At 41.7% G+C, this 25,907-nt stretch overlaps 2 protein-coding genes across 2 annotated transcripts in view; one reads left to right on the top strand and one right to left on the bottom strand.

Moving 5' to 3' along the window:
• LOC135548620 (dehydrogenase/reductase SDR family member 11) overlaps positions 1–11,069 on the top strand; it is a 49,809-nt gene extending 38,740 nt beyond the window's left edge. The window contains exons 2-7 of the mRNA XM_064978418.1: positions 1,835–2,044; positions 8,506–8,600; positions 8,817–8,946; positions 9,157–9,249; positions 9,357–9,422; positions 10,163–11,069. Coding sequence (XP_064834490.1) covers positions 1,835–2,044; positions 8,506–8,600; positions 8,817–8,946; positions 9,157–9,249; positions 9,357–9,422; positions 10,163–10,204 — 636 coding nt within the window. The 3' untranslated portion in view covers positions 10,205–11,069. The remainder of the gene's footprint in view (positions 1–1,834; positions 2,045–8,505; positions 8,601–8,816; positions 8,947–9,156; positions 9,250–9,356; positions 9,423–10,162) is intronic.
• Positions 11,070–13,241: 2,172 nt separating this feature from the next.
• si:ch211-283g2.1 (sodium- and chloride-dependent GABA transporter ine) overlaps positions 13,242–25,907 on the bottom strand; it is a 44,011-nt gene continuing 31,345 nt past the window's right edge. The window contains exons 7-14 of the mRNA XM_064978416.1: positions 23,458–23,561; positions 23,150–23,274; positions 22,832–22,944; positions 18,189–18,329; positions 17,479–17,578; positions 17,305–17,405; positions 16,947–17,114; positions 13,242–14,780 (exon numbers count right to left, since the gene is read on the bottom strand). Of these exons, the coding sequence (XP_064834488.1) occupies positions 14,652–14,780; positions 16,947–17,114; positions 17,305–17,405; positions 17,479–17,578; positions 18,189–18,329; positions 22,832–22,944; positions 23,150–23,274; positions 23,458–23,561 (981 nt within the window). The 3' untranslated portion in view covers positions 13,242–14,651. The remainder of the gene's footprint in view (positions 14,781–16,946; positions 17,115–17,304; positions 17,406–17,478; positions 17,579–18,188; positions 18,330–22,831; positions 22,945–23,149; positions 23,275–23,457; positions 23,562–25,907) is intronic.

The following is a 25,907-nucleotide window of genomic DNA, read 5'->3' as shown; positions in this document are numbered from 1 at the left end:
AGATGGACAAATCCATGCTTCAGACTATTTATTTAAAGCTGCTATTCAGCGTCAGTTGAGATACAGGTTATAATGCTATTTAAGGGGAAATTATATTTCAGATGGTGTCAACATAATACATATTTAATTAATTTTGGAGTAGAATGTCTTTTTTAAAAAGTCACCAGAAGTGAACTTCTCACAGTAGTATAAAAAAAAAATGAAACATGGGGTGCACCCCCGTTAACTTTGCCACCGCTACTGTAAAAATCCTAGGGGATACAGTCCACCCTCATATGACCCTATTTGTGAACTCTGTTGTGACATGTCTTTGTAAAACTAGAGAAATTATTCAATGTTCTATTCAAAGCTTACAAAAACCTTTTTAAATCCTGGATTCTGTGTGGAGATAATGCCTTATCTGTATATAATCCCAGTTAAATCACTGCTTCCCAGTCTTTGGCTCTCTAGGCCAGAGTTCCCCAACTAGCGGCCCATGGGCCGAATTTGGCCTGCGGGTCAAAAAAAATGTAATATTTTAATAATTTATTGTTGGACATAAGACTGTAAAAGACCAGCAAATCAGCCCCAGGTGGTTTTAATTTTTGAAATCTGTTCCAAGGTATTCCCATGCATAAGAGATACTGTATATGTGATCGTATACAAATGCAAGCAAGGTTTGAAATGATTATGTTTTAGTCAAATATATCTGTCTGTGCTTCTTGCAGTCAATTTGCATTTGTCATTATTTGTAATTATATTCCGGTCCCCTGACCATCCACGCAATAAAAAAATAAGCCCGCGACTGAATCTAGTTGATGATCCCTGCTCTAGGCTATATAGACTATTAGTGTGTGTACATGTGTGTCCCCGCGTCGCTCCATCCATGCCCTCTCCTCATGAGACTGAGTGCTCTCGTCCCAAATGTCACAGCACTTTGGCTCAAAAAGAGAGCGAGGAAGAGGCTGAGAATGCCATGCAGTCCTTGGCATCATCGCTGCCTGCCACTACTGCGCCCCCCCCTCCCTAGACACACACACACTCTTCCCTCAATCCTCCCCTATCATTCTGTACTGAGAGCAGTCCAGACAGGGACATCATGTGATGGGTGGTTCTGTGCCCGGTAGGGGGATCTATGTCCAATCGCATCAGACAGACAGACCCTCCATCCTAGAACCCTGCATTGAGGGAGGCTGACCTGATTGTGCTGGTTGGGCCTGGAGCAGGCCAGGGAGTCAGGGACTGTGGCTCTCTATAGCTCCATGTTTAGTGGAGGGGTAAGGTTCATAAGGGTCAAGGGTCACTTTAGTTTTATAAGGGTCATCATGGTTAATAAGGGTCATTAACATATTGATTATTTCCTTTAGCCAGACACTGAGTCTAAACAGAGATGTGTCCCTAAATGAAACTGGTAGAGTACCAATCATTTCTTAACAACAAGATTGCAGGTGTTTCTATAATCGAAAAAATTAGTGTTCTTTGTTGATAAACTTCAGACAAGACTAGAGAATTTGTAATAGGAGTGCTGCTGCTGACTAGCCTGGGTTTTCCCTGGCTATCTTCCTTTTATGGAATATACCGGGATTGATTGTATGGTTGTGGTTCCTTTCGGCCCAGAGTGTGGGTGAATGGGTAGGGCGCTAATTTGTTTGGTGTTTTCTCGTGTCTCCCTTATTACAGCTCAAATCAGTGTGACAGATCAAATGTATTAGGCCTATTACTAATCATTTTAATTTCAGAAATTGTAAATCTAGAAAGTCCAACACATGTTATAGTCTGGAGTTTCTTAAATTCTCACATCACGTGTTTACCTGATTTGTGATCAGTCTTATCCCTATTTGTGTGACGTTTGTAGAAGCTGGCAGCCGAGTGCCAGAGCGCGGGCTACAGCGGCACGCTGATCCCCTATAAGTGTGACCTGTCCTGTGAAGAGGACATCCTGTCCATGTTCTCTGCCATCAAGACACTGCATCAGGGGGTGGATGTGTGTATCAACAATGCAGGCCTAGCCCACAACGAACCCCTGCTCAGTGGCAAGACCGACGGCTGGAGGAACATGATCGATGTGAGTGGACAACACACACACACAATGTACACGGGTTCTCACACACACATACACACACAGCCTATGTACCATGTCTTTCCAATCAACAACAACTGTAACAACATAGTAACTACTGTAACTGTGTGCTGGGCTGTCATACAGTTGTTACTCAACAACTGAACTGCTGTACTTAAGTGTAGCAACCATAGCTAAATAGAGAATAACTGTGAAAAACATTTGGTTGTAGAGTAGAATCAGAATAATCTTTATTTACAAGTACAGTGCATTTGGAAAGTATTCAGACCCCTTAACTTTTTTCACATTTTATTAGGTTACAGCCTTGTTCTAAAATCGATTAAATAAAAAAAAGTCCTCTTCAATCTACACACAATACCCCATAATGACAACACAAAAGCAGGTTTTTCAGACATTTTAGCAAATTTATTCAAAATAAAAAAACATCCTTGAGATGCGTCTACGATATGATTGGTGTCCACCTGTGCTAAATTCAATTGACTGGACATGATTTGGAAAGGCACACCTGTCTATATAAGGTAACACAGCAAAAACCAAGCCATGAGGTTGATGGAATTGTCCGTTGAACTCCTAGACAGGATTGGGGCGGCAGGGTAGCCTAGTGGGCATTGGGCTAGTAACCGAAAGGTTGCAAGTTCGAATCCCCAAGCTGACAAGGTACAAATCTGTCGTTCTGCCCCTGAACAAGGCAGTTAACCCACTGTTTTTAGGCCGTCATTGAAAATAAGACTTGCCTAGTTAAATAAAAATTGTGTCAAGGCACAGATCTGCGGACGGGTACTAAAACATTTATGCAGCAGTGAAGGTCCCCAAAAACAAAGTGGCCTCCACCATTCTTAAATGGAAGAAGTTTGGAATCACCAAGATTATTTTTAGATCTGGCCGAGTAATCAGGGGAGAAGGGCCTTGGTCAGGGAGGTGACTAAGTATCCGATGGTCACTCTGACAGAGCTCCAGAGTTTCTCTGTGGAGATGGGAGAACCTTCCAGAAGGACAACCATCTCTGCAGTACTCCACCAATCAGGCCTTTAAGGTAGAGTGGCCAGACGGAAGCTACTCCTCAGTAAAAAGGCACATGAAAGCCTGCTTGGAGTTTGCCAAAAGGCACCTAAAGGACTCTGACCATGAGAAACAAGATTCTCTGGTCTGATGAAACCAAGATTGAACTCTGGCCTGAATGCCAAGTGTCACTTCTGGGGGAACCATCCATACGGTAAATCGTGGTGGTAGCATCATGCTGTGGGTGTTTTTCAGCGGCAGGGACTGGGAGACTAGTCAGGATCGAGGGAAAGATGAATGGAGCAAAGTATAGAGATCCTTGATGAAAACCTGTTCCAAAGCACCCAGGACCTCAGACTTGTGCGAAGGGTCACCTTCCAACAGGACAACAACCCTAAGCACACAGCCAAGAGAATGCAGGAGTGGCTTCAGGACAAGTGTCTGAATATCCTTGAGTGGCCCAGCCAGAGCCTGGACTTGAACCCGATCGAACATCTCTGGAGAGACCTGAAAATATCTGCAGCGACGCTCCCCATCCAACCTGACAGAGCTTGAGAGAATCTGCAGAGAAGAATTGGAGAAATTCCCCAAATACTGGTGTGCTAAGCTTGTAGCGTCATACACAAAAATACTTGAGGATGTAATCGCTGCCAAAGGTGCTTCAACAAAGTACTGAGTAAAGGGACCAAATATTTATGTAAATGTGATATTTCATTATTATTTTTTGTATGCATTAGCAAACATTTCTAGAAACTTGTTTTTGCTTTGTCGTTATGGGGTGTTGTGTGTAGATTGATGAAAAAAAAATAATTTTAGAATAAGGCTGAAACGTTAAAAAACATTTGGGAAAAGTGAAGGGGTCTAAATACTTTCGGAATTTACCCTCGTGAGAAGGTTCTGCCAGCGACACTTTACAAACTGAATACAGACAAGTTCACATAGACATCGTACAGATTATACAATATTGGAACGATAAACATAAAACTATACTATAGTCTGATTACAGTGGGAATATGCAATTTACAGAGGGGAGATAGATATAATATATAAGCAGAGGGAAGGATGCTGCCGTGGCGAATAAAGACAGTGTTATGCGTCGGTGTGATGCATTGTACAAAGGGTTTAACGAACCCACAACCACTTTAACATAATAGGCCTGTAAGATGCAGTGCCAACACACACACTCCCCCTCACAAGGAGTCGTCCCATTGCCTGGTATGGTGCTACTACACAGAGGCCCACTTGTAGAAGAAGCCAGGCATTATTTCCATCCATCTATTATGCTGGGCCTTTTCTTTACACTAATTCATCAAACTCAAGACCATTCCATTCAGGCCACTCTGGCTGAGCCCTCCGGCTCAAAATGTAGTCCCATCCCTACAGAGGAGCTGAGCATTTCTAACGCCTGTCACATCTGTTGGCATGGTGGCCAAGATGAATGTGTACGCTGTGTAAATTTTTAGACAGTGTAATCTGTGTGCTGTCCTTGTTTTGCCGTGCCACCCCCCACTATTCCCTTAGTTACACCGTTGGCGTCACTCTCAAAGTCACATGATGGAGGAGACCAGTCAGGTTCAGATGACACAATTTGACACAGTGACACACAATGACACGATCTCTACCTGTGTGACCAGCCACTAACCAAACAGTATGTTATCGGAGGTCATTTTTATTTTATTTTATTTTTTCACCTTTATTTTAACCAGGTAGGCCAGTTGAGAACAAGTTCTCATTTACAACTGCGACCTGGCCAAGATAAAGCAAAACAGTATGGCACAAACAACAACATAGTTACACATGGAATAAACAAACATACAGTCAATACCCCATATAAAAGTCTATATACAGTGTGCAAATGAAGTAAGATTAGGGAGGAAAGGCAATGAATAAGTCATAGTGGCAAAATAATTACAATTTAGCAAATAAACACTGGAGTGATAGATGTGCAGAAGATGACTGTGCAAGTAGAGACACAGGGGTGCACAGGAGCAAATTTGTAAAAAATAATAATAATAACAATATGGGGATGAGGTAGTTGGATGGGCTATTTACAGATGGGCTATGTACAGGTGCAATGATCTGTAAGCTGCTCTGATGATTAAAGTTATTGAGGGAGATATGAGTCTCCAGCTTCAGTGATTTTTGAAATTCGGTCCAGTCATTGGCAGCAGAGAACTGGAAGGAAAGGCAGCCAAATGAGGAATTGACTTTGGGGGTGACCAGTGAAATATACCTGCTGCAGCACGTGCTACCTGTGGGTGCTGCTATGGTGACCAGTGAGCTGAGATAAGGCGGGGCTTTACCTAGCAAAGACTTATAGAAGTCCACGATCCAGTGGGTTTGGCGACGAATGTGAAGTGAGGGCCATACAGGTCGCAGTGGTGGTTGTTTATGGGGCTTTGGTGACGGATGGCACTGTGATAGACTGCATCCAATTTGCTGAGTAGAGTGTTGGAGGCTATTTTGTAAATGAGCACAGACCTGGATAGCATGACAGAACTCTGCAGGCTGTCTCTGCAGTAGATTGCAACTCCACCCCATTTGGCAGTTCAATCTTGGCACAAAATGTTATAGTTGGGGATGGAAATGTCAGAATTTTTGGTGGCCTTCCTAAGCCAGGATTCAGACACGACTAGGACATCAGGGTTTGCGGAGTGTGCTAAAGCAGTGAGGGAAAAAACTTAGGGAGGAGGCTTCTAATGTTAACATGCATTAAACCAAAGCTTTTACAGTTACAAATCAAAAATCAAATCAAATCAAATTTATTTATATAGCCCTTCGTACATCAGCTGATGTCTCAAAGTGCTGTACAGAAACCCAGCCTAAAACCCCAAACAGCAAGCAATGCAGGTGTAGAAGCACGGTGGTTAGGAAAAACTCCCTAGAAAGGCCAAAACCTAGGAAGAAACCTAGAGAGGAACCAGGCTATGTGGGGTGGCCAGTCCTCTTCTGGCTGTGCCGGGTAGGGATTATAACAGAACATGGCCAAGATGTTCAAATGTTCATAAATGACCAGCATGGTCGAATAATAATAAGGCAGAACAGTTGAAACTGGAGCAGCAGCACGGCCAGGTGGACTGGGGACAGCAAGGAGTCATCATGTCAGGTAGTCCTGGGGCATGGTCCTAGGGCTCAGGTCCTCCGAGAGAGAGAAAGAAAGAGAATTAGAGAGAGCATATATGGGGTGGCCAGTCCTCTTCCGGCTGTGCCGGGTGGAGATTATAACAGAACATGGCCAAGATGTTCAAATGTTCATAAATGACCAGCATGGTCGAATAATAATAAGGTAGAACAGTTGAAACTGGAGCAGCAGCACGGCCAGGTGGACTGGGGACAGCAAGGAGTCATCATATCGGGTAGTCCTGGGGCATGGTCCTAGGGCTCAGGTCCTCCGAGAGAGAGAAGGAGAGAATTAGAGAACGCACACTTAGATTCACACAGGACACCGAATTGGACAGGAGAAGTACTCCAGATATAACAAACTGACCCCAGCCCCCCGACACAAACTACTGCAGCATAAATACTGGAGGCTGAGACAGGAGGGGTCAGGAGACACTGTGGCCCCATCCGAGGACACCCCCGGACAGGGCCAAACAGGAAGGATATAACCCCACCCACTTTGCCAAAGCACAGCCCCCACACCACAGTTACAGAAGTCAACAAATGAGAGCACCTTGGGAATAGGAGTGGAACTGGGGGTTAAAGGGCCTGGGTTAACCTCTACATCACCAGAAGAACAGAGGAGGAGTAGGATAAGGGTACTGCTTAAGGCTATAAGAACTGGTCGTCTAGTGCATTGGGGACAGAGAATAAAAGGAGCAGATTTCTGGGTGTGGTAGAATAGATTCAAGGCATAATCTAGTACAGTACAGTACATAATAGTACAGACAATGGTATGGTAGGATGTGAGTTCAGTGGAGGTAAACCTATGCGTTGCATGATAATGAGAGAGGTTTTGTCTCTGGAGGCATCAATTAACGTAGGTGAGGTCTATGCATGTGTGTGAGAAGGGACTAAGGAGCTACCTAAGGTATTTTGAGCGGGACTGTGTGCTCTACAGTGAAATAAAGCAATAAAAACAAGCCAAGACAGCAGTAGCCAAGGCATATTGACATTAGAGAGAGGCATAAAGCAATCACAGGTGTTGATCAGGAGAACTAAGACAACAACGGGTAAATGGCGAAGAAAGGGCAGAGCGGGTCAGTTGGATACATACAGAACCTGAGTGTGAAGCTGGGGCCAACCTGTAAACAAAATGAGGTACCGTGTTATTGAAACAGTCCAGGGGGCATCAGGAGTGTAGCCGAGTGATCATAGGGTCAAAAGAGGAGCAATAGGTGAGTACGGGTGCTGTACGGTATTCACCACTATGCTGGGTGAGCAGGGGATGCAGCATTCATAAAAAACTAACGGGCTGGGGCTAGAAGATAGTTCTGTGGCGACATCGTAACAGAATAGCCTGTTGAGACCACATCGGGCGATCACGTCACCAGTCCAGTCGTGATGGATCGGCGGGGCTCCGTGTCAACAATAAAGGGTCCAGGCCAATTGGCAGAAGGAGGTTATTGTAGCCCTATAATTAGTTGGTATATGGGGCTAGCTGGTGCTTGCTTCGGTACAGAGGCGTTAGCTAACAGTAGCCACTCATTTGCAGGTAGCTAGATAGCTAGCAGCTAGCTAGGGGTAAAGATCCAGTGTAATGATCCAGAGTGGCAGGAATCCGGTGATATGGTAGAGAGAAGCAATCCGATATGCTCTGGGCTGATATCGCGCTGTGCAGACTGGCAGGTGATTGTCCGAGCTAAGGCTGGCTGATTCCAGGGGGGGGGAAGCAAGGACAGCTAGCCGTGGCTAACAAAGACTAGTAGCTACTGGCTAGCTCCTGATGGAAGTTCCAGTTATAAGGAATAAAAATAACAGATCCATACCACATTGGGTGAGGCGGGTTGCAGGAATCTAGGGTGATATAGCAGACACAAGCAGTCCGATATGTTCTGGGTTGATATCGCGCTGTGCAAGACTGGCAGGTGTTGTCCAAGCTAAGGCTGGCTGATGCGGGGGGGGGGGAAAGGCGAGGACTGCTAGCCGTGGCTAACAAAGACTAGTAGCTAGTTAGCTCCTGGTGGAACTTCCAGTTATAAGGAATAAAAATAGCAGATCCGTAACACATTTGGTGAGGCGGGTTGTAGGAAAGTATATTTAGTTCATAGATAGAAGTGAGATTAAGATATATACGAAAAAAGACCGGTATTTACAAGGGATAAGACAAAGACCGATATACACGTCCTACTGTGCCGCCATCTTGGATATGAGGTGTAATATCACAAGGGGCATTGGCAATGACACTGTGGAGGACAATAACTACAGTCTTATACACCTAGACAGAATATATTTTTGTTTGTGAAGGCAGATACAAGTGCAAGTATTTGACAGAACCTCTCCTATAGGTGAATGTCCTGGCCCTGTCAATTTGTACCCGCGAGGCCTACCAGTCAATGAAAGAGCGGAATGTGGACGATGGCCACATCATCAATATTAACAGGTAGACTACAGCTTCTTTTCAGCCTGTTAAATGCCTGTTATAACTGACATTTTATATGATTTAAGATTCTCTCAGAAGATACAGGAAAGAGGGCCTACAATTTTACTCTTGGTTTTAGACAGAAGAGAAGTCAGAGGGATACAGGATAGAGGATGTATCACATACATGCCATTCTCACTTTCTCTCCGTTTCTCCCTCCCTCGCTTACTGCTATAGTATGGGGGGACATAGAATGGTCCCTAGTGCAGATGAACACTTCTACTGTGCCACTAAATATGCTGTTACTGCTCTAACGGAGGGGCTACGGCAAGAGCTGCGGGAAGCAAAGACTCACATCAGAGCCACGGTGAGAAGAGCAGCATTATTATTCTCTCTTTTTCATATGAATCTGACAACTGTCTTATACAATTATTAGATATAAATTTGATTGTTTTGTGGGTGTGTACTTACATATGCACGCTTGTGGTGTGTGTTCGTCCGTCCGTACGAGTGTCTGTCTGTGTATGTGTGCATAAACATCAATAACGAGCACGGTTTGTGCCTTCCTCTTCCATAGTGTATATCCCCTGGAATAGTGGAGACTGAGTTTGCCTTCCGGCACCACAACAGTGATCCAGAGAAAGCAGCTGCTGTGTATGAGAGTATAAAAGTAAGGCAGCTAGACTAGGAGTGTGGGTGGGTGGATGGGCCTACCTCTTCTCTCAATACAAATACATGAAGAAATGTTTGACAAATTAGCATTTTTTTCCTCTGCAGTGTTTGAAAGCACAAGACATAGCCAGTGCAGTCACATACGTTCTGGGCACCCCGCCTCACGTCCAGGTAATGTAGTGCTTGCTCTGTCTGTCGCTTCTGTCAATACTTGGTTTACTTATTTATATCTTGCCTCTTTCTCAAGTCAAGACTAACTCCTCTTAGATAGACCAATGGTACTATGCACAGAGTGTACAAACCATTTGGCTCTTTCCATGACCGACTGACCAGGTGAATCCAGGTGAAAGCTATGATCCCTTATTGATCACTTGTTAAATCCTCTTCAATCAGTGTAGATGAAGGGGACAAGACAGGTTAAAGAGTACTTTTTAAGCCTTAAGACAATTGAGACATGGATTGTGTGTGTGCCATTCAGAGGGTGAATGGGAAAGACAAAGATTTAAGTCCGTTTGAGCGGGGTATGGTAGTAGGTGCCAGGAGCACAGGTTTTATTGTGTCAAGATTTGCAACTATGCTGGGTTTCACGCTAAACAGTTTCCTGTATCAAGAATGGTCCACCACCGAAAGGACATCCAGCCAACTTGACACAACTGTGGGAAGCATTGACGTCAGCATGGGCCAGTATCAATGTGGAACGCTTTCTACACCTTGTAGAGTTCATGCCCCGACAAATTCAGGCTGTTCTGAGGGCAAAGGGGTGCAACTCAATATCAGGAAGGTGTTCCTAATGTTTTGTGCACTCAGTGTACATTGTCAATGGTCCTGACCTCCATAGTCTGAAACACCTCTTTTATAGAGGACATTCATGCAGTTTGTTTGTGTATGTAACCCTGCTTGTCTGCCTCTAGATCGGAGATGTGCAGATGAGGCCAGTGGAACAGGTGTCATAGCAACCGAGCAGGAAGGAATCAGCTGAAGGAGCAGATAGAGCCATGGTGACAACTCCTTAGCGACCCCTGCCGGGCAACGACGAAAATAAACTAGTATTCAACTGGATGTGGAGTGAAGGGATCTGTTTGAGGAGGCGTGGAGGTGGTTGTGTGTGGTGGGGGGGGTCTCTGGTGAGGAGAGGGTGGGCAGGTACTCTTAACCACCACTGAATTACTATGAGTGCTGCAACATGGTCTTTGGTGTATTGCTCTGAAGCCACTGCAAACTTAGGAGAGGAGGGTTGTTGCTCCTGTGGTCATATATTCTACCTGACCATCCTGACAGAGGGAAGAGTATGCCATCAATTGCATTTTTGTTTTTGTAAGTCATAATACATATCTGTTTAAAATGATGGAAGACAACACTGCTATTCAATAAAGAATGATAATTATATATATATATATATATTATTATTTTTATAGGTATTTTAGCTTTGATTATTGGTAGATGTGGCTGATATTCTGTACTCCCTAACCATAGATGCTCAATCCATTTCTATGGTATTTTAATAACAAGCAGATTTGGTTATCCTGGTATTAAGTCTGCTCGTATGTTTTTCAAAACCCATATCAACCATCACTAATCAGAAAATGTGTATAAGGGACATTCAAGCACGATTACGCAACCCCATCACTTTGGAGCAAGTGTATTTCCCCACTCCCATATGATTTAAATTGTTTTGCACTTTGGATCCATTTGGAGGAGTATAAAGAAAACACTGTCATCTTGTCTAGAGGAAGTAACTAACTTGTATACTCTCCCCAAGTGTGTACTTCTATGATATAGTAGATGTTTATCAATAAAAATGATTTAGGGATTGTCAAAGGTGGCTCCTTTTTGTGCACCATTATTTGTTTTGATCATGTGTTAAATCTTTTCATCTTTTGATAGCAATTTACTGTCAATCTAAATAACCCTACAGTGTTAGTTATTCTGTTAATTGAACAAATATAAACTAGATGGCATAATCTCAGACAGGTTTGTAAACAAAACCCCTCAGAATATAGGCACCACCAACTGATGATCATAACTTGGCACACCCTTTGGCTCTTGAGTCAGTTGGCTTTTTATTGTGCCTTACATAACATGACAGAATTGTAGAGTATGATTATATATTGCCTACAATGACAATATTTACTGATTATTCCTATAATACTTATTTTAATAAGTATTATACCTATTTTAATCAGGCATAATTTCCTTTCAAACATATGCTGCTTAAAATGTTATGTAAAATACTATAACATTTTCCAATAAATTGAGTCACGGAAAGTGACCATTTGTCAGATTGCAATGGGTATAATACATAATATATAGCCTATAGGTCGTTTTCAATAAAACGTCACAATAACATTGTGAGACAGGTAGCCTAATGGTTAGCGCGTTGGGCCAGCTAGTTCAGATCCCCGAGCTGACAAGGTAAAAATCTGTTATCCCAGTTATCCCACTGTTCCTAGGCCATCATTGTAAATAAGAATTTGTTCTTAACTGACTTGCCCAGTTAAATAAAAAAATAACTCCCCATTTTCAACAGCGTTTTTAAGAGTGTTTAACCTCTATGGGATTGGTGTTGCTAACGTGTGCTAATGTGACTAGAATTACGTAAATTACAGCAAACTTTGCAGGACATAGACATATCTTATATGGGCAAAAAGCTTAAATTCTTGTTAATCGCACTGCACTGACCAATAGTAGCTATACAGTAGCTATTACAATAAAAAAATACCATGCTATTGTTTGAGGAGAGTGCACAACAACAAAAAAACTCACATCAACTGGTTTGATACATTCACCTCTGAAGGTAAATAATGTACTTACATTCAGTAATCTTGCTCTGATTTGTCATCTTGAGGGTCCCAGAGATAAAATGTAACATACTTTTCAGTTTGATAAAACTGAGTTCTACAGTTTGAACTCCTACTGTCTCTGACTCCACACCAACCCTGCCCAGCCATCTAGATGTGTGAAGGTTAGTGTTTTTCTGTAGGGAATCTAATTATCCGTCATGTATGACATTCCTGGGAGTGTGTAAACTTACATTTTGTATTACCATAGTTGTGTATGTTCTCTATTGTTATGGATTTAAATATTTCAATTGACCAATTAGGCACATTTTGGCAGACTTGGTACAAAATATTGTGCAGTATTGCAATGCACTGTTGCCATCTGGTGGCCAAAGTCTAAATTGTTCCTAAACGCTTATATGATATGGCTTTTCTCTTGCATTTCAAAGATGATTTTTTTTTAAATAGAAAATGCACTTTTTTTTGTTGGTATTAACTTTTACCAGATCTAATGTATTATTCTAGACATTAATTTCACATTTCCACAAACTTAAGTCTTTGCTTTCAAATGGTATCAATAATAGGCATATCCTTGCTTCGGGTCCTGAGCTACATGCAGTTGGATTTGGGAATGTCATTTTTGGGGAAAATTGAAAAAAACTATAGGCTACATGATATAGGCTACATTGATTGATGGACCACGTAAATTTCGCTAGCTAATAACATATCACGTCAATATGGCTAGACAACAAGCAAACTTTCAAGGGTTAAACTAGATGACTCTATCCAAATGTTGTTTGATTTACTTGCCATCTATATTGGTGATGGCAGTAGTCTGACTGACAATTTACCAGAAGGTGGACTTGCCGACTGTCAAAGTCTTTCCAAAAGCCCAATCTCTGATGATGCAAGGTAATGATGTTTGCTTAGCTAGCTACATGCCAAATCGATAGGCACCTTCATATGTATCTGAAATTACATGATCAGTGATGTTTACGGATCATGAAAAGCATGTAGTTACTTGCTGTATAACTGATGATAGAGGTAAATGTGTACAATTGTTTTGCATGGAATAATGTGGAATTTGTAGTTCTGACTATTAAAATCAAATAGTCGTAACATTTATGTAACAATCCCTTAAACAGCATGTAGTTGTCAATGGTTTTAGCGGAGCTGTGGGTCTCCTTGCCCCCTGACCCGCAGCAGCCAAATCAAACATATTGTGGCATTTTATTGTAAACAACATATTACATAAGGAATATTTTAACAATACGTTCCAAATGCTGCATTTGGTAGATTATTTTATTAACTGCTGTGCTGATCCATAGCTACTGCATCATACTGTACATGTTTTACTAATATATAGCTCCATGGTGGTGGTGTCGTAATACCCATAAAACCTAGTGGTAAACCGGAAATGGTTCCAATAATTTTACCACCATTCATTTTTCCAACAGGGAATTTTAGAAACACTTAAAATAAGGGCTGTGTTTTGTGTAGGATTACTCTGACGTGACGTTTTGATAACCATGTAAACCTCTCTCGGACAAGGTGAATTTTATCAATATATTAATCTCTATTACTCTGATTCAAAAATGCTAATTAGCATTAAAAGAGACATGCAAATTCCTGCAAGCTCCTGCATGTCATCTCTGCTCAGCTGACACCTTTGGTAACATGTATTGTGCAATGTAACACTTGTCAATTTAAAGACATTTTTCCAATTTATTAATGACAAAATTTTGCTAACAGATAGTTAATCGAGAGTTCTTTCTAGTTTTTTCTAGTTCTTTATGATAGCCACATTAGCAGCTAAAAAGGCATTTCATTTTGGGGGGTAATACACGCGAATATATTGATAAAAGTCACCATGTCCCAGTGAGGTTTACACAGTTATCAAAAACTCACATCAGGGTAAGCCTACATGAAAACACAGCCCTTATTTTAAGTGTTTCTAAAATCCCCTATTGGAAAAATGAACTGTGGAAAAACAATTTGAACCATATCCCTGTTTGACTGCTAGGTTTTATGGGTATTATGACTCACTGTGGTACTCTAGAAATACATGTAGTACCTCCTCAGTTGTGTTAACCACAAGGTGCTGCTCAAGTGAAAGCTAACATGCTTGAAGGGCAGAACAACAACATCCATAACTAACAGTTCTCACACAGTTGTACTTTGGTTATCCATGGCTACATATAGAAAACATATTACCAAAGTTCAGACAGTGCAACATATGGACAGGTAAAGGTCTATTCATCATGTACCAGTACCCACTCATGACCAATTCTGATCTTTCAAAGCAGAGATAGGTAATCTTCTTGGGTCCAGGCCCATTTCTTCTATTTGTTATTACATAATTGACTATAACAGTGTTTTAAAAAGATCTGTAATTCACTCCACGAAGTAGAACAACCCACTTCCCCATGAGCAGAAGTCCCAAACAACACCAATAGGAATGTTGTTGGACGGTTTTTGTCACGTCATCCACAGACAGTGTGGTTCCCAGTGCCAATGTGAATCAGGGTTGACATCCTTAGTGAACCCTCACCTGGCTCTCCAAGCCTAGCATAGTCCCAGAATCCCAGGCTGGTACAGAGGCCATCAGTAGAGAGAGTCAGTATCAGAGGTTTGTCTGAATGTGAGGCTTCTCTGTTTCTCTACCTAAGGAGCTGATGACTGCTATGTTTGGGTATGTGTCTCCTCCCCTCTCGTTCTCCAGTGCATAGGGGGTGATTGACTTTACTAATCTCTGGGGGTAGGAAGACAAGACATTATTAGAAGTCTTTAACAACATATGAATTTGGACTAATTCTGTCCAACAACTTTGCTTAGCCATTACACCAGAACTAGGCTTGGAAGGTAGACCATATATACCATATACTGGGGCATTTGGAAATAGGGATGGTTTTTCAATACCATTGAAACTATTTATTTGAAGTGTTTCGATAAATGTTAATATTTGTAGCTAATTTTTAAGTGAATACCTGCAGTCAACTTGTCCTTACATTAGGAGATAAAGCAAATCGCTTTCTTCGTTTCACCTGTCACATTATGAAGTTTACCGTAGTTCCCCAGATCAGTTGAGTCCAGCTGTGTATTGACAGGGGTCGCGTTTTATATTGGAAGTCAGTGTTTTTTAGCTTCAATAGAGTGATCAGGGGCATGCAACTTCAGTTTTCACCGAAAATTAATTAGTGCAACACATTCGGCAGAAAATAACTTCATTTTCATCAGATGACAACAGAAGTGCAATGCTATTTGGCAGGCAGCCACACAAGTAAGTGAGCTTACAATGAAAAAGCTGATATTTTTTTGCAAAAACGATAGATGGCCATCATATTTCTAATGTTTATCATAGAAAGAATATAGCCAGCTACATTTCCTGTTGTTAATCTTGCATTTTACCAGAGAAAAGCAGGCTACACCGAAAGTGCTGGAGAAAAGTAACTACTGTGAGAGCAAAAATGCAAGATTATGTTATAATAGTGTAATTGCATCTAGTGGTTGTTTTATGCAACAGAATAGAGGGTTCTTATAACTCTATTGTGTCTGTGTGAACTGAAAGTGGGCCTCTTGGAGATTGAACAATGACAGGAGATTTACGATGTCTACACAATGAGAACAGTTTTTACAGCAGATACTGTCTGCTGTGAATTAACTTTCATACAAATCTTAACCTTCTGACCCATTCCATACATCGGTTGTTTGTCATGTAGACTGAAGGGGGTGTATCTTGGCTATAAAAGGCCTTTGTCTCAGGGCTCTCAACGAATCATCTGAGGGTGATTCATTGACCAGCCATTATTATCGTAGAGCACTCAATCGATTCACTTTATATGTGTGTGTTGTATTGACCTGTTCCCGTATTAATAAGTGAATAAAGATTTAGTTTAAGTATAACTCTGACTTGTGTGATAAGTTTGTCTCTCCTCATTTGATAGTAAAGAAATTAACCACCATACTACACATCAGTCAGAGCGCTGTCTGCTGATAGAATGCATTGGTGAATTCTCATCCAAGTGGAAAATAGCAACTAAAGCTCAAAATTAGTCTGATGCCAAGCAGAAATTACAATAAAACATTTTAGATCATGCGTTTACAAAACGCAGCAAGATATTTCTCATGAGTTGTATCTTTTTTTCTGAGTAAAAAACACAGAATTCTGCATTAACGCATCCCCTAAGTTTAACTTGCTAATTATTCAAGTAAGGGGCGGAATTAATAAGGAGACGGATCATCATATAGTGTTAGCATTCTGCCATGTTTGAGAAATCTGTACAGCTTCCACTGGTATCTTGATTTCCTTGAGTTTTTTTCTCCTCTCCGTTGTCAGCCCATCTGGTCCCCCCCTCCTCTTCTCCGAGCAGAGCAGGCAGGCCCATTGCCCTAGTGACTCCAGACTCCACACAGACTCAGCGTGTACATAAGCTTCTCCAGAACCAGTACTTTTCTTCCTTCAGACAAGCATTCCTTAAAACTTTGTTCATTTACAAGTGAATGTGAATGAGAGACATTGTGCAAATGTCCAAACTCACCAAAAATTACATTCGGTAGCACCTACCTAATATATGTATCATTTTATGAGCTGGATTGCCTGTCTTTGCAATTAGTTTATTTTCGTTTGTGTTTGTTAGCATATTTAGCTTGTAGCTTCCATGGAAATTCGCAATTATTGTGCTAATTCTGCATTCTGGTAATTGACACCCAATGGGCTTTTTTGCATTTTTCTATGCCCCCAAGTGTACTAAGCTGGCAATACCATAAGTCTTGGGATGAGAGAAGGACGGAATGACGATATGAAAATCTGGATACTGCCCCACTCTATCCAGAACCTCTTGACAAGGTTGCTAGGTGTTGTACTAAGGTCAAAATAATGATATAGGTAGAGAGAGAGAGATTGATAGTAATACAGTACCTCAGTGAAGGAGCCTGGCAGAACCCACAGTGTGTGAAGAGCTCCGAGTGGGATCCAGATGATGGATGCCATAGCAATGACCCAGCCAATCCCCTGAGCCCACGGGGGATACACGTAGTCCTCATAGCGAGCTGGTTTAAACTGGATGATTGTGAACACCAGGATAATCTGTTGCACCAGAGGAGAAAGAGGGATGATACAAATACCTTTATCAATTGCATTCAAAGTAGACCTACTCTCAAAAACAGATATGCCCTTGTCATTTTTTTAGATATTTTTTTACATTTGACAATGTCAACTGTATGGCGAGTTATTTGTAGACACTATAGTTCTGTTAGGGTGAATGAGGATGACTCACAGTGATCAGAAGAGGAGCCACAAACATCCAGCACACTCTGAAGAAGATATTAGGCCTATTTCCTGTCATCTCCTGTAAGTTTGCCGAAAGCCTCCTCACACCTGTCAGAATGAATGTATTAATTTAATTCCTGTAATGACTAACACGCATATGTTAGACACACACTGGTCTCACCATAAAGTCCGCAGATGGCCAGCACCTCAAAGAAGGCCAGGAACATGAGAGACACTATGGCCGTGTAGTGGTCCATCAGCTGGAATACATAGATCCCCACCTGGTCAAAGAGAGAATGTTTAATACCGGCTGTAAGAAATAACTAATCTCTCGTGGACAGAACGTTACATCAAGTGATGTAACATATGCTAAAATATTCTGGGATGCAACGACTAATGAGTAAAAGTAGTTCCAGTGCTTTGGCATTCTGTCACTGATTATTTAGAAGTATCAGGGTTGGGTGAATGTGGTGTTTAAAGTGTGGGCAAGGTTTTCAAGCTATGATTTCAAGTGGAAAGTTTTTGGAAGGAGAGGGGGGCTTTGGCTGAGATTTAGCATTTAAAAAGTTGGAGACAAAGCTAGTCTTGTTAGTACCTTTTCTCATACATCTCCACCTAGAAACTAATCAAGCATCTGATGCAATTACTGTATATACGATTTTAGTTCTGAGTTTCTGAGAATTAATCACGCTACATTATTAAAATTGTATCCTTTTTTGGTTCTATATAGCATGATTTCATCTAACAGTGTACATTTTGGTGGAGTATAATTATATTACCCTAAGTGCACTTTATTACTAGTCTAGTCCACTACTTGTCCTGGATTATTGCTGTGCTGGATTTGTCTGATGAGTGTACACCTATATGGTCTAGGCATACACTCCAGGGTACCTGCATGACATGGGGTATTCCCAGCAGAAAGGCAGTGCTGCAGACTGCCAGCACCAGCATCTCCTTGTGTCTCAGGAACTTCATCAGGGGCCCTCCAAACCCATCCATTAGGCTGGTCGCCATCACCTCCACCATGGCAAACTGAGACATGTATATACTTTTTAAAGTCATAACATGGTAACTAACATTCCAACATGGAGATACCAATATAATAACGTATTTTTGCATATTTATTTTTTGTACATATAAAGTACAAACCAGATACAAACATACACATACAAACAACAAATTACAGACGGACACAAACAACGACATCTCATCTGCTCAGACCCGCATACTCACAACCCCATCCCTAGCGCCTGCAATATTGTTTGCCACGTGGCCTTAAATTGTGCCTATTTGTTTTTCTGTCGCCCATGCTATTTCAATAAAAAATATTTTTGATTTTTTCATTGTGTTAATGATGGCAAATTGATTGATGTCTACATTTTCAGGATACGTTTTTTCAAGTTGAGTGATGAAAAGAGAATTGTCCAGCCCATTGGGTATCTCACTACACTCCCATATTCCATGTCTGGAAATATGCAGACAGACAGATGACATTTACATTTACACTGTAATACTTCTGACAGCCAACTTTCTAGCTCCACCCATAACTTTATTGCATTCACAGAAAGCATGGATTATTGAGTCCTTGTTAGTTTTACACTTATAATAAAGGCTTTCTTACTGCAACTATCTGGTAACAATGATTTGCCATTTTTTCATCTGTGTCAAAAAATTGTTAGTATCTTGACATTCTCTTCTCATCATTTAATGGCTGTTTTATGAGGCCAATCGGTGGATGGCGATGAGTCTTGTGACTGTCCTTTCAACCTGGCAGGTAGGACAAACCTAAACAAACTGAAAACTAAGCATCGCTATCTGCATGTGAAGGATAGGCTGTCACTTTAACCCTACCTACATGTGCATATTACTAGGGATGCACGGTATATCGATGAGCATATCGGAATCGGACGATATTAGCTAAAAATGCCAACATCGCCCCGATGTCAAAGCTGACATGCATGCCTATATAACGTAGGTAGATGACGGAATGACACCACAAAAAATATAGCGCTACACAGAACAAAAGCAGAAAAATACTAAGCGCACACATCCAACAAATAAACAAGTTCAAGTCGAGCAGTCATTTGAAAGAGTAAGAACATTTCAGCAAGACAAATCAAAGGCGAAATCCATTAACGCCAAGATGATGTAACTCATTGCCCTTGACAATCAACCGTTCACTGTAGTGTATGATGTTGGTTTTTGCCGACTGGTCAAGCACCTCGAGCCCCGGTACACACTACCAAGTAGGCGCTATTTTTCAGATGTTTCGCTACTGGAGTTAAACAGTATTGTTGAAATGCACATCTATGAGCTACTTGCTATTGGTGTCACTGCTATTAGCTTCATGACTGACATTTTGACCAGCAATGTCAGCTCCATGAGCATGCCGAGTCTGACAGCACAAAGGATTTCGTACTGAGGAAATCCGAATTGCATGCTCAAAAATGTGCTGGTTCTCATATCGTTATTGCCATACCCTCTGTCATGGAATTCAAACGCCTGCTCAACAAAACTGCCGACACAGACCGTGGGGTTAAAACTTACAAAAGTACTTGAGGCTGTGAATAAGCGATTCGGTGTCATTCTCTCTGAGCCTCTTTACTGTGTCGCCTCCATGCTCGATGCTAGGTACAAGGACCACTACTTTGATGCAGACAAGAAACAGGGTTTACATGAAATGTTACATACACAGCTGGACAAGATAGAAACGGACACAGTGAAAGTGCGCACCAAGGAAGAGAGGCCATGGACAGACAGAGCTGAAACTGCACTGCTTGACATTTGTGATGAAATCCTGAAACGACTGAACGAAACAACACAAGTAAGTGAAATAAATAGGTTTTGGTTATGTTTTACTGGTAATGGGGACATACGTAAATGCCAACAAAATAACTTTTTGGTCAGTGTGGGGTTTGTGTAACCTTTATTTAACGAGGCAAGTCAGTTAAGAACAAATTCTTATTTACAATGACGGCCTACCCTGGCCTCACCCGGACGACACTGGGCCAATTGTGCGCCGCCCTATGGGACTCCCAATCACTGCCAGATGTGATACAACCTGTATTCAAAGGAGGGACTGTAGTGATGACTTAGTGCCTTAGACCGCTGCGTCCATGTGTGTGTTTAACTATTTAACTGTACTAGAATGCTTAAAAGGCCGCTAAAATGTTAAATATCGGCTATCGGTATCGGGGTTTTTTTGGCAAGGAAAATATTGGATATCGGTATCGGCCAAAAATGTAATATCGGTGTATCCTTACATACAGTGGGGTAAAAAAGTATTTAGTTAGCCACCAATTGTGCAAGTTCTCCCACTTAAAAAGATGAGAGGGGCCTGTAATTTTCATCATAGGTACACATCAACTATGACAGACAAAATGAGAATCCAGAAAATAACATTGTAGGATTTTTTATGAATTTATTTGCAAATTATTGTGGAAAATAAGTATTTGGTCAATAACAAAAGTTTCTCAATACTTTGTTATATACCCTTTGTTGGCAATGAAAGAGGTCAAACGTTTTCTGTAAGTCTTCACAAGGTTTTCACACACTGTTGCTGGTATTTTGGCCCATTCCTCCATGCAGATCTCCTCTAGAGCAGTGATGTTTTGGGGCTGTTGCTGGGCAACACAGACTTTCAACTCCCTCCAAATATTTTCTATGGGGTTGAGATCTGGAGACTGGCTAGGCCACTCCAAGACCTTGAAATGCTTCTTACGAAGCCACTCCTTCGTTGCCCGGGCGGTGTGTTTGGGATCATTGTCATGCTGAAAGACCCAGCCACATTTCATCTTCAATGTCCTTGCTGATGGAAGGAGGTTTTCACTCAAAATCTCACGATACATGGCCCCATTCATTCTTTCCTTTACACGGATCAGTCGTCCTGGTCCCTTTGCAGAAAAACAGCCCCAAAGCATGATGTTTCCACCCCCATACTTCACAGTAGGTATAGTGTTCTTTGGATGCCACCTAGCATTCTTTGTCCTCCAAACACGACGAGTTGAGTTTTTACCAAAAAGTTATATTTTGGTTTGATCTGACCATATGACATTCTCCCAATCTTCTTCTGGATCATCCAAATGCTCTCTAGCAAACTTCAGACAGGCCTGGACATGTACTGGCTTAATCAGGGGGACACGTCTGGCACTGCAGGATTTGAGTCCCTGGTGGCGTAGTGTGTTACTGATGGTAGGCTTTGTTACTTTGGTCCCAGCTCTCTGCAGGTCATTCACTAGGTCCCCCCGTGTGGTTCTGGGATTTTTGCTCACTGTTCTTGTGATCATTTTGACCCCACAGGGTGAGATCTTGCGTGGAGCCCCATATCGAGGGAGATTAACAGTGGTCTTGTATGTCTTCCATTTCCTAATAATTGCTCCCACAGTTGATTTCTTCAAACCAACCTGCTCACATATTGCAGATTCAGTCTTCCCAGCCTGGTGCAGGTCTACAATTTTGTTTCTGGTGTCCTTTGACAGCTCTTCGGTCTTGGCCATAGTGGAGTTTGGAGTGTGACTGTTTGAGGTTGTGGACAGGTGTCTTTTATACTGATAACAAGTTCAAACAGGTGCAATTAATACAGGTAACGAGTGGAGGACAGAGGAGCCTCTTAAAGAAGAAGTTACAGGTCTGTGAGAGACAGAAATCTTGCTTGTTTGTAGGTGACCAAATATTTATTTTCCACCATAATTTGCAAATAAATTCATAAAAAATCCTACAATGTGATTTGATTTTCTGGATTTGTTTTCTCATTTTGTCTGTCATAGTTGAAGTGTACCTATGACGAAAATTACAGGCCTCTCATCTTTTTAAGTGGGAGAACATGCACAATTGGTGGCTGACTCAATACTTTTTTGCCCCAATGTATTACCTCAATTACCTCGGCTGACCTGTACCCCCACACATTGACTCGGTACCGGTACCCCCTGTATATAGCCTCCTATTGTTATTTTATTCCTTTTTTATTTAAATTTTTATTTAGTAAATATTTTATTTAGTAAATATTTTCTTAACAGCATTGTTGGTTAATGGCTTGTAAGTAAGCATTTCACAGTAAGGTTGTGTTCGGCACATGTGACAAATACAATTTGATTTGACATTGCATTACTTTCTATTGGAACTGGAACTGCTGTAGTTAAAAATTGATTTTTGGTTCCTGGAATCATTTGTGAAAGAAGATTATACATTTTACTGGATATTGTATTCACAGATTTATAGTAATTACCCTAATTTAACCATGTGGCCAAACAAAGAGAACGTGACCGGCAGCAGGTAGCCTAGTAACAGAAAGGTTGCAAGATTGAATCCCCGAGCTGACAAGGTTCTGCCCCTGAACAAGACAGTTAACCCACTGTTCCTAGGCCATCGTTGAAAATAATAATTTGTTCTTAACTGACTTGCCTAGTTAAATAAAGGTACAAATTAAATAAATAAAAAAGACAACGTGAGGACAAATGCATCTGTTTCAAGTAGAGAAAAGTATATTTAGTATCATGTGACAGTGGGTTTAGGTTAGGTAATGTACAGTTAGCTACCTGGCTGTCCAGCCCAAGGCACAGGAGCATGAAGAAGAACAGAATTGCCCACAGTGGAGCCACTGGCATCGTTGCAAAGGCTTGTGGGTAAACAACAAAAACCAGTCCTGGACCTAGATGCAAAATAATTCAGAACACACATGCATTGCTTTTATGACTTTGGTGTCTAAACTCTTTTATGAAACAATCTGGTGAAATTAGTATGCTTTGCCTCAAATACATGCACAGTAACTAGAATGAAAATGTGTGGTCTTGGGTCAGCTGTCCAAAATTATTTACACTCGCTAAATGATCTTTAGTTTGCCCACACAAACTCACCATCTACAGCCAGCTCACTGACAGGTATGTTCTGGACATGTGACATGTAGCCGAATGCCGAGAAGATGACAAAACCTGCCAGAATACTGGTCAGGGAGTTGGTGATGGAGATAGCCAGGGTGTCTCTGTGGGGGAAAAAAGGGATGTGATGGGATGAATCAATCCAGTATGCTGTACGGTGTCCATATTAGGACAGCACCTGCTGAGATTGAACTAATATGGACACCGTAACAATGTGAAAATATATTTGAACTGACTTTTAACTGATTTGACCTGACTACAAACTCTCCTCAAAATGAGCTTCTCACTTTAATATGTTGTTGTTGAAGTTGTTATAGCTGGACATAGCCATGAGGGAGCCAAAGCCGATCCCAATGGAGTTAAAGATCTGAGCTGCAGCGTTGACCCAAACCTGGAACAAAACACAAGGAATTCCGTCTAATAATGGACTGTACCTCCAATAGCACCATAAAACTCATCCACAATGATTGAATAACAATGTTATCCTAACAATCACCCTAGATGGCAGTTAACCATTACACATCCAAGCTCTTTACCAGCAGCACCCGACCTCGACATGTCTTTACAAAAACTCCTCCAGAACCCCTCTTCTCCTTATATGATTTAGATCCTTATCTATGGCTTATTTCAAATCAAATCAAAGTTTACTGGAAATGCTTGCGAAATGCTAGTGTTTCTAGCTGCAACAGTGCAGTAATACCTAGCAATAAAAAAGCAACACAAATAGTCCCCAAAAATAAAATTTAAAGAAAGAAATTAATAAATATCAGAAAAAGCTATGTCTGGAATATATATACTAAACAACAATATAAACGCAACATGCAACAATTTCAAAGATTTTGCTGAGTTACAGTTCAAATAAGGAAATCAGTCAATTGAAATAAATTCATCAGGCCCTAATCTATGGATTCCATATGACTGGGCAGGGGCGCAGCCCAGGCATAGGCCCACCCACTTGGGAGCCATGCCCACCCACAAGGGACCCAGGCCCAGCCAATCAGAATTAGTTTTTCCCCACAAAAGGGCTTTATTACAGATAGAAATCCTTCTCAGCATCCCCCTCAAATGATCCTACTGGTGAAGAAGCCGGATGTGGAGGTCCTGGGCTGGTGTGGTTACCCGTGGTCTGCGGTTGTGAGGCCGTTTGGACGTACTGCCAAATTCTCTAAAATTACATTGGTGGAAGTTTATAGTAGAGAAAGGAACATTGAATTCTCTGGCAACAGCTCTGGTGGACATTCCTGCAGTCATCATGACAATTGCACGCTCCCTCAAATCTTGAGACATCTGTGGCATTGTGTTGTGTGACCAAACTGCACATTTTTAAATGGTCTTTTATTGTCCCCAGCACAAGGTGCACCTGTGTAACTATCGTACTGTTTAATCAGCTTCTTGATATGCCGCACCAGTCAGGTGGATGTATTATCTTGACAAAGGATAAAATGCTCACTAACAGGGATGTAAACAAATGTGTGCACAAAATGATGTGAGAGAAATAAGCATTTTATGAGTATGGAACATTTCTGGGATCTTTTATTTTAGCTCATGGGACAAACACTTTACATTTTGTGTTTATACTTTTGTTCAGTGCACATACTGTATCATGTATATACAGTGCGTTCAGAAAGTATTCAGACCCCTTGACTTTTTGCACATGTTGTTATGTTACAGCCTTATTCTAAAATTGATTAAATAAAAAAAATCCTCATAAATCTACACACAATACCCCATAATGACAAACCGAAAACAGAAATACTTATTTACATAAGTATTCAGACCCTTTGCAATGAGTTCGCAATTGAGCTCAGGTGCATCCTGTATCCATTCTTCCTTGAGATGTTTCTAGAACTTGATTGGAGTCCACCTATAGTAAATTCAATTGATTGGACATGATTTGGAAAGGCACACACCTGTCTATATAAGGTAACACAGTTGACAGAGCAAAAACCAAGCCATGAGGTTGAAGAAATTGTCCGTAGAGCTCCGAGATAGCATTGTGTCAGGCACACATTTGGGGCTACCAAAAAATGTCTGCAGCATTGACGGTCGGCAAGAACACAGTGGCCTCCATCATTCTTAAATGGAAGAAGTTTAGAACCACCAAGACCATACAAGAGCTGGCTGCCCGGCCATACTGAGCAATCGGGGGAGAAGGACCTGGGTCAGGGAGGTAACCATGAACCTGATGGTCACTCTGAAAGAGTTCCTCTGTGGAGAAACTTCCAGAAGGACAACCATCTCTGCAGCACTCCACCAATCAGGCCTTTAGCATGGCCAGACGGAAGCCACCCCTCAGTAAAAGGCACATGACAGTCCACTTGGAGTTTGCCAAAATGCACCTAAAGAACTCTCCGACCATGAAGAACAAGATTCTCTGGTCTGATGAAACCAAGATTGAACTCTTTGGCCTGAATGCCAAGCGTCACGTCTGAAGGAAACCTGGCATCCCTACGGTGAAGCATGGTGGTGGCAGCATCATGGCAGGGACTGGGAGACTAGTCAGAAAGATGAACAGAGCAAAGTACAGAGCGATACTTCATGAAAACCTGCTCCAGAGTGCTCAGGACCTCAGACTGGGGCGAAGGTTCAACTTCCAACAGGACAATGACCCTAAGCACACAGCCAAGACAACGCTCTGAATGTCCTTGAGTGGCCCAGACAGAATCCAGACTTGAACCCGATCTAACATCCCTGGAGAGACCTGAAAATAGCTGTGCAGCGACGCTCCCCATCCAAC

Source organism: Oncorhynchus masou, chromosome 11 (genome assembly GCF_036934945.1).
Source record: "Oncorhynchus masou masou isolate Uvic2021 chromosome 11, UVic_Omas_1.1, whole genome shotgun sequence".
Taxonomy (NCBI): Eukaryota; Metazoa; Chordata; class Actinopteri; order Salmoniformes; family Salmonidae; genus Oncorhynchus; species Oncorhynchus masou.
The sequence above is the reverse complement of the archived record's forward strand: the minus strand, read 5'-3'. Positions and strand labels throughout refer to the sequence as shown.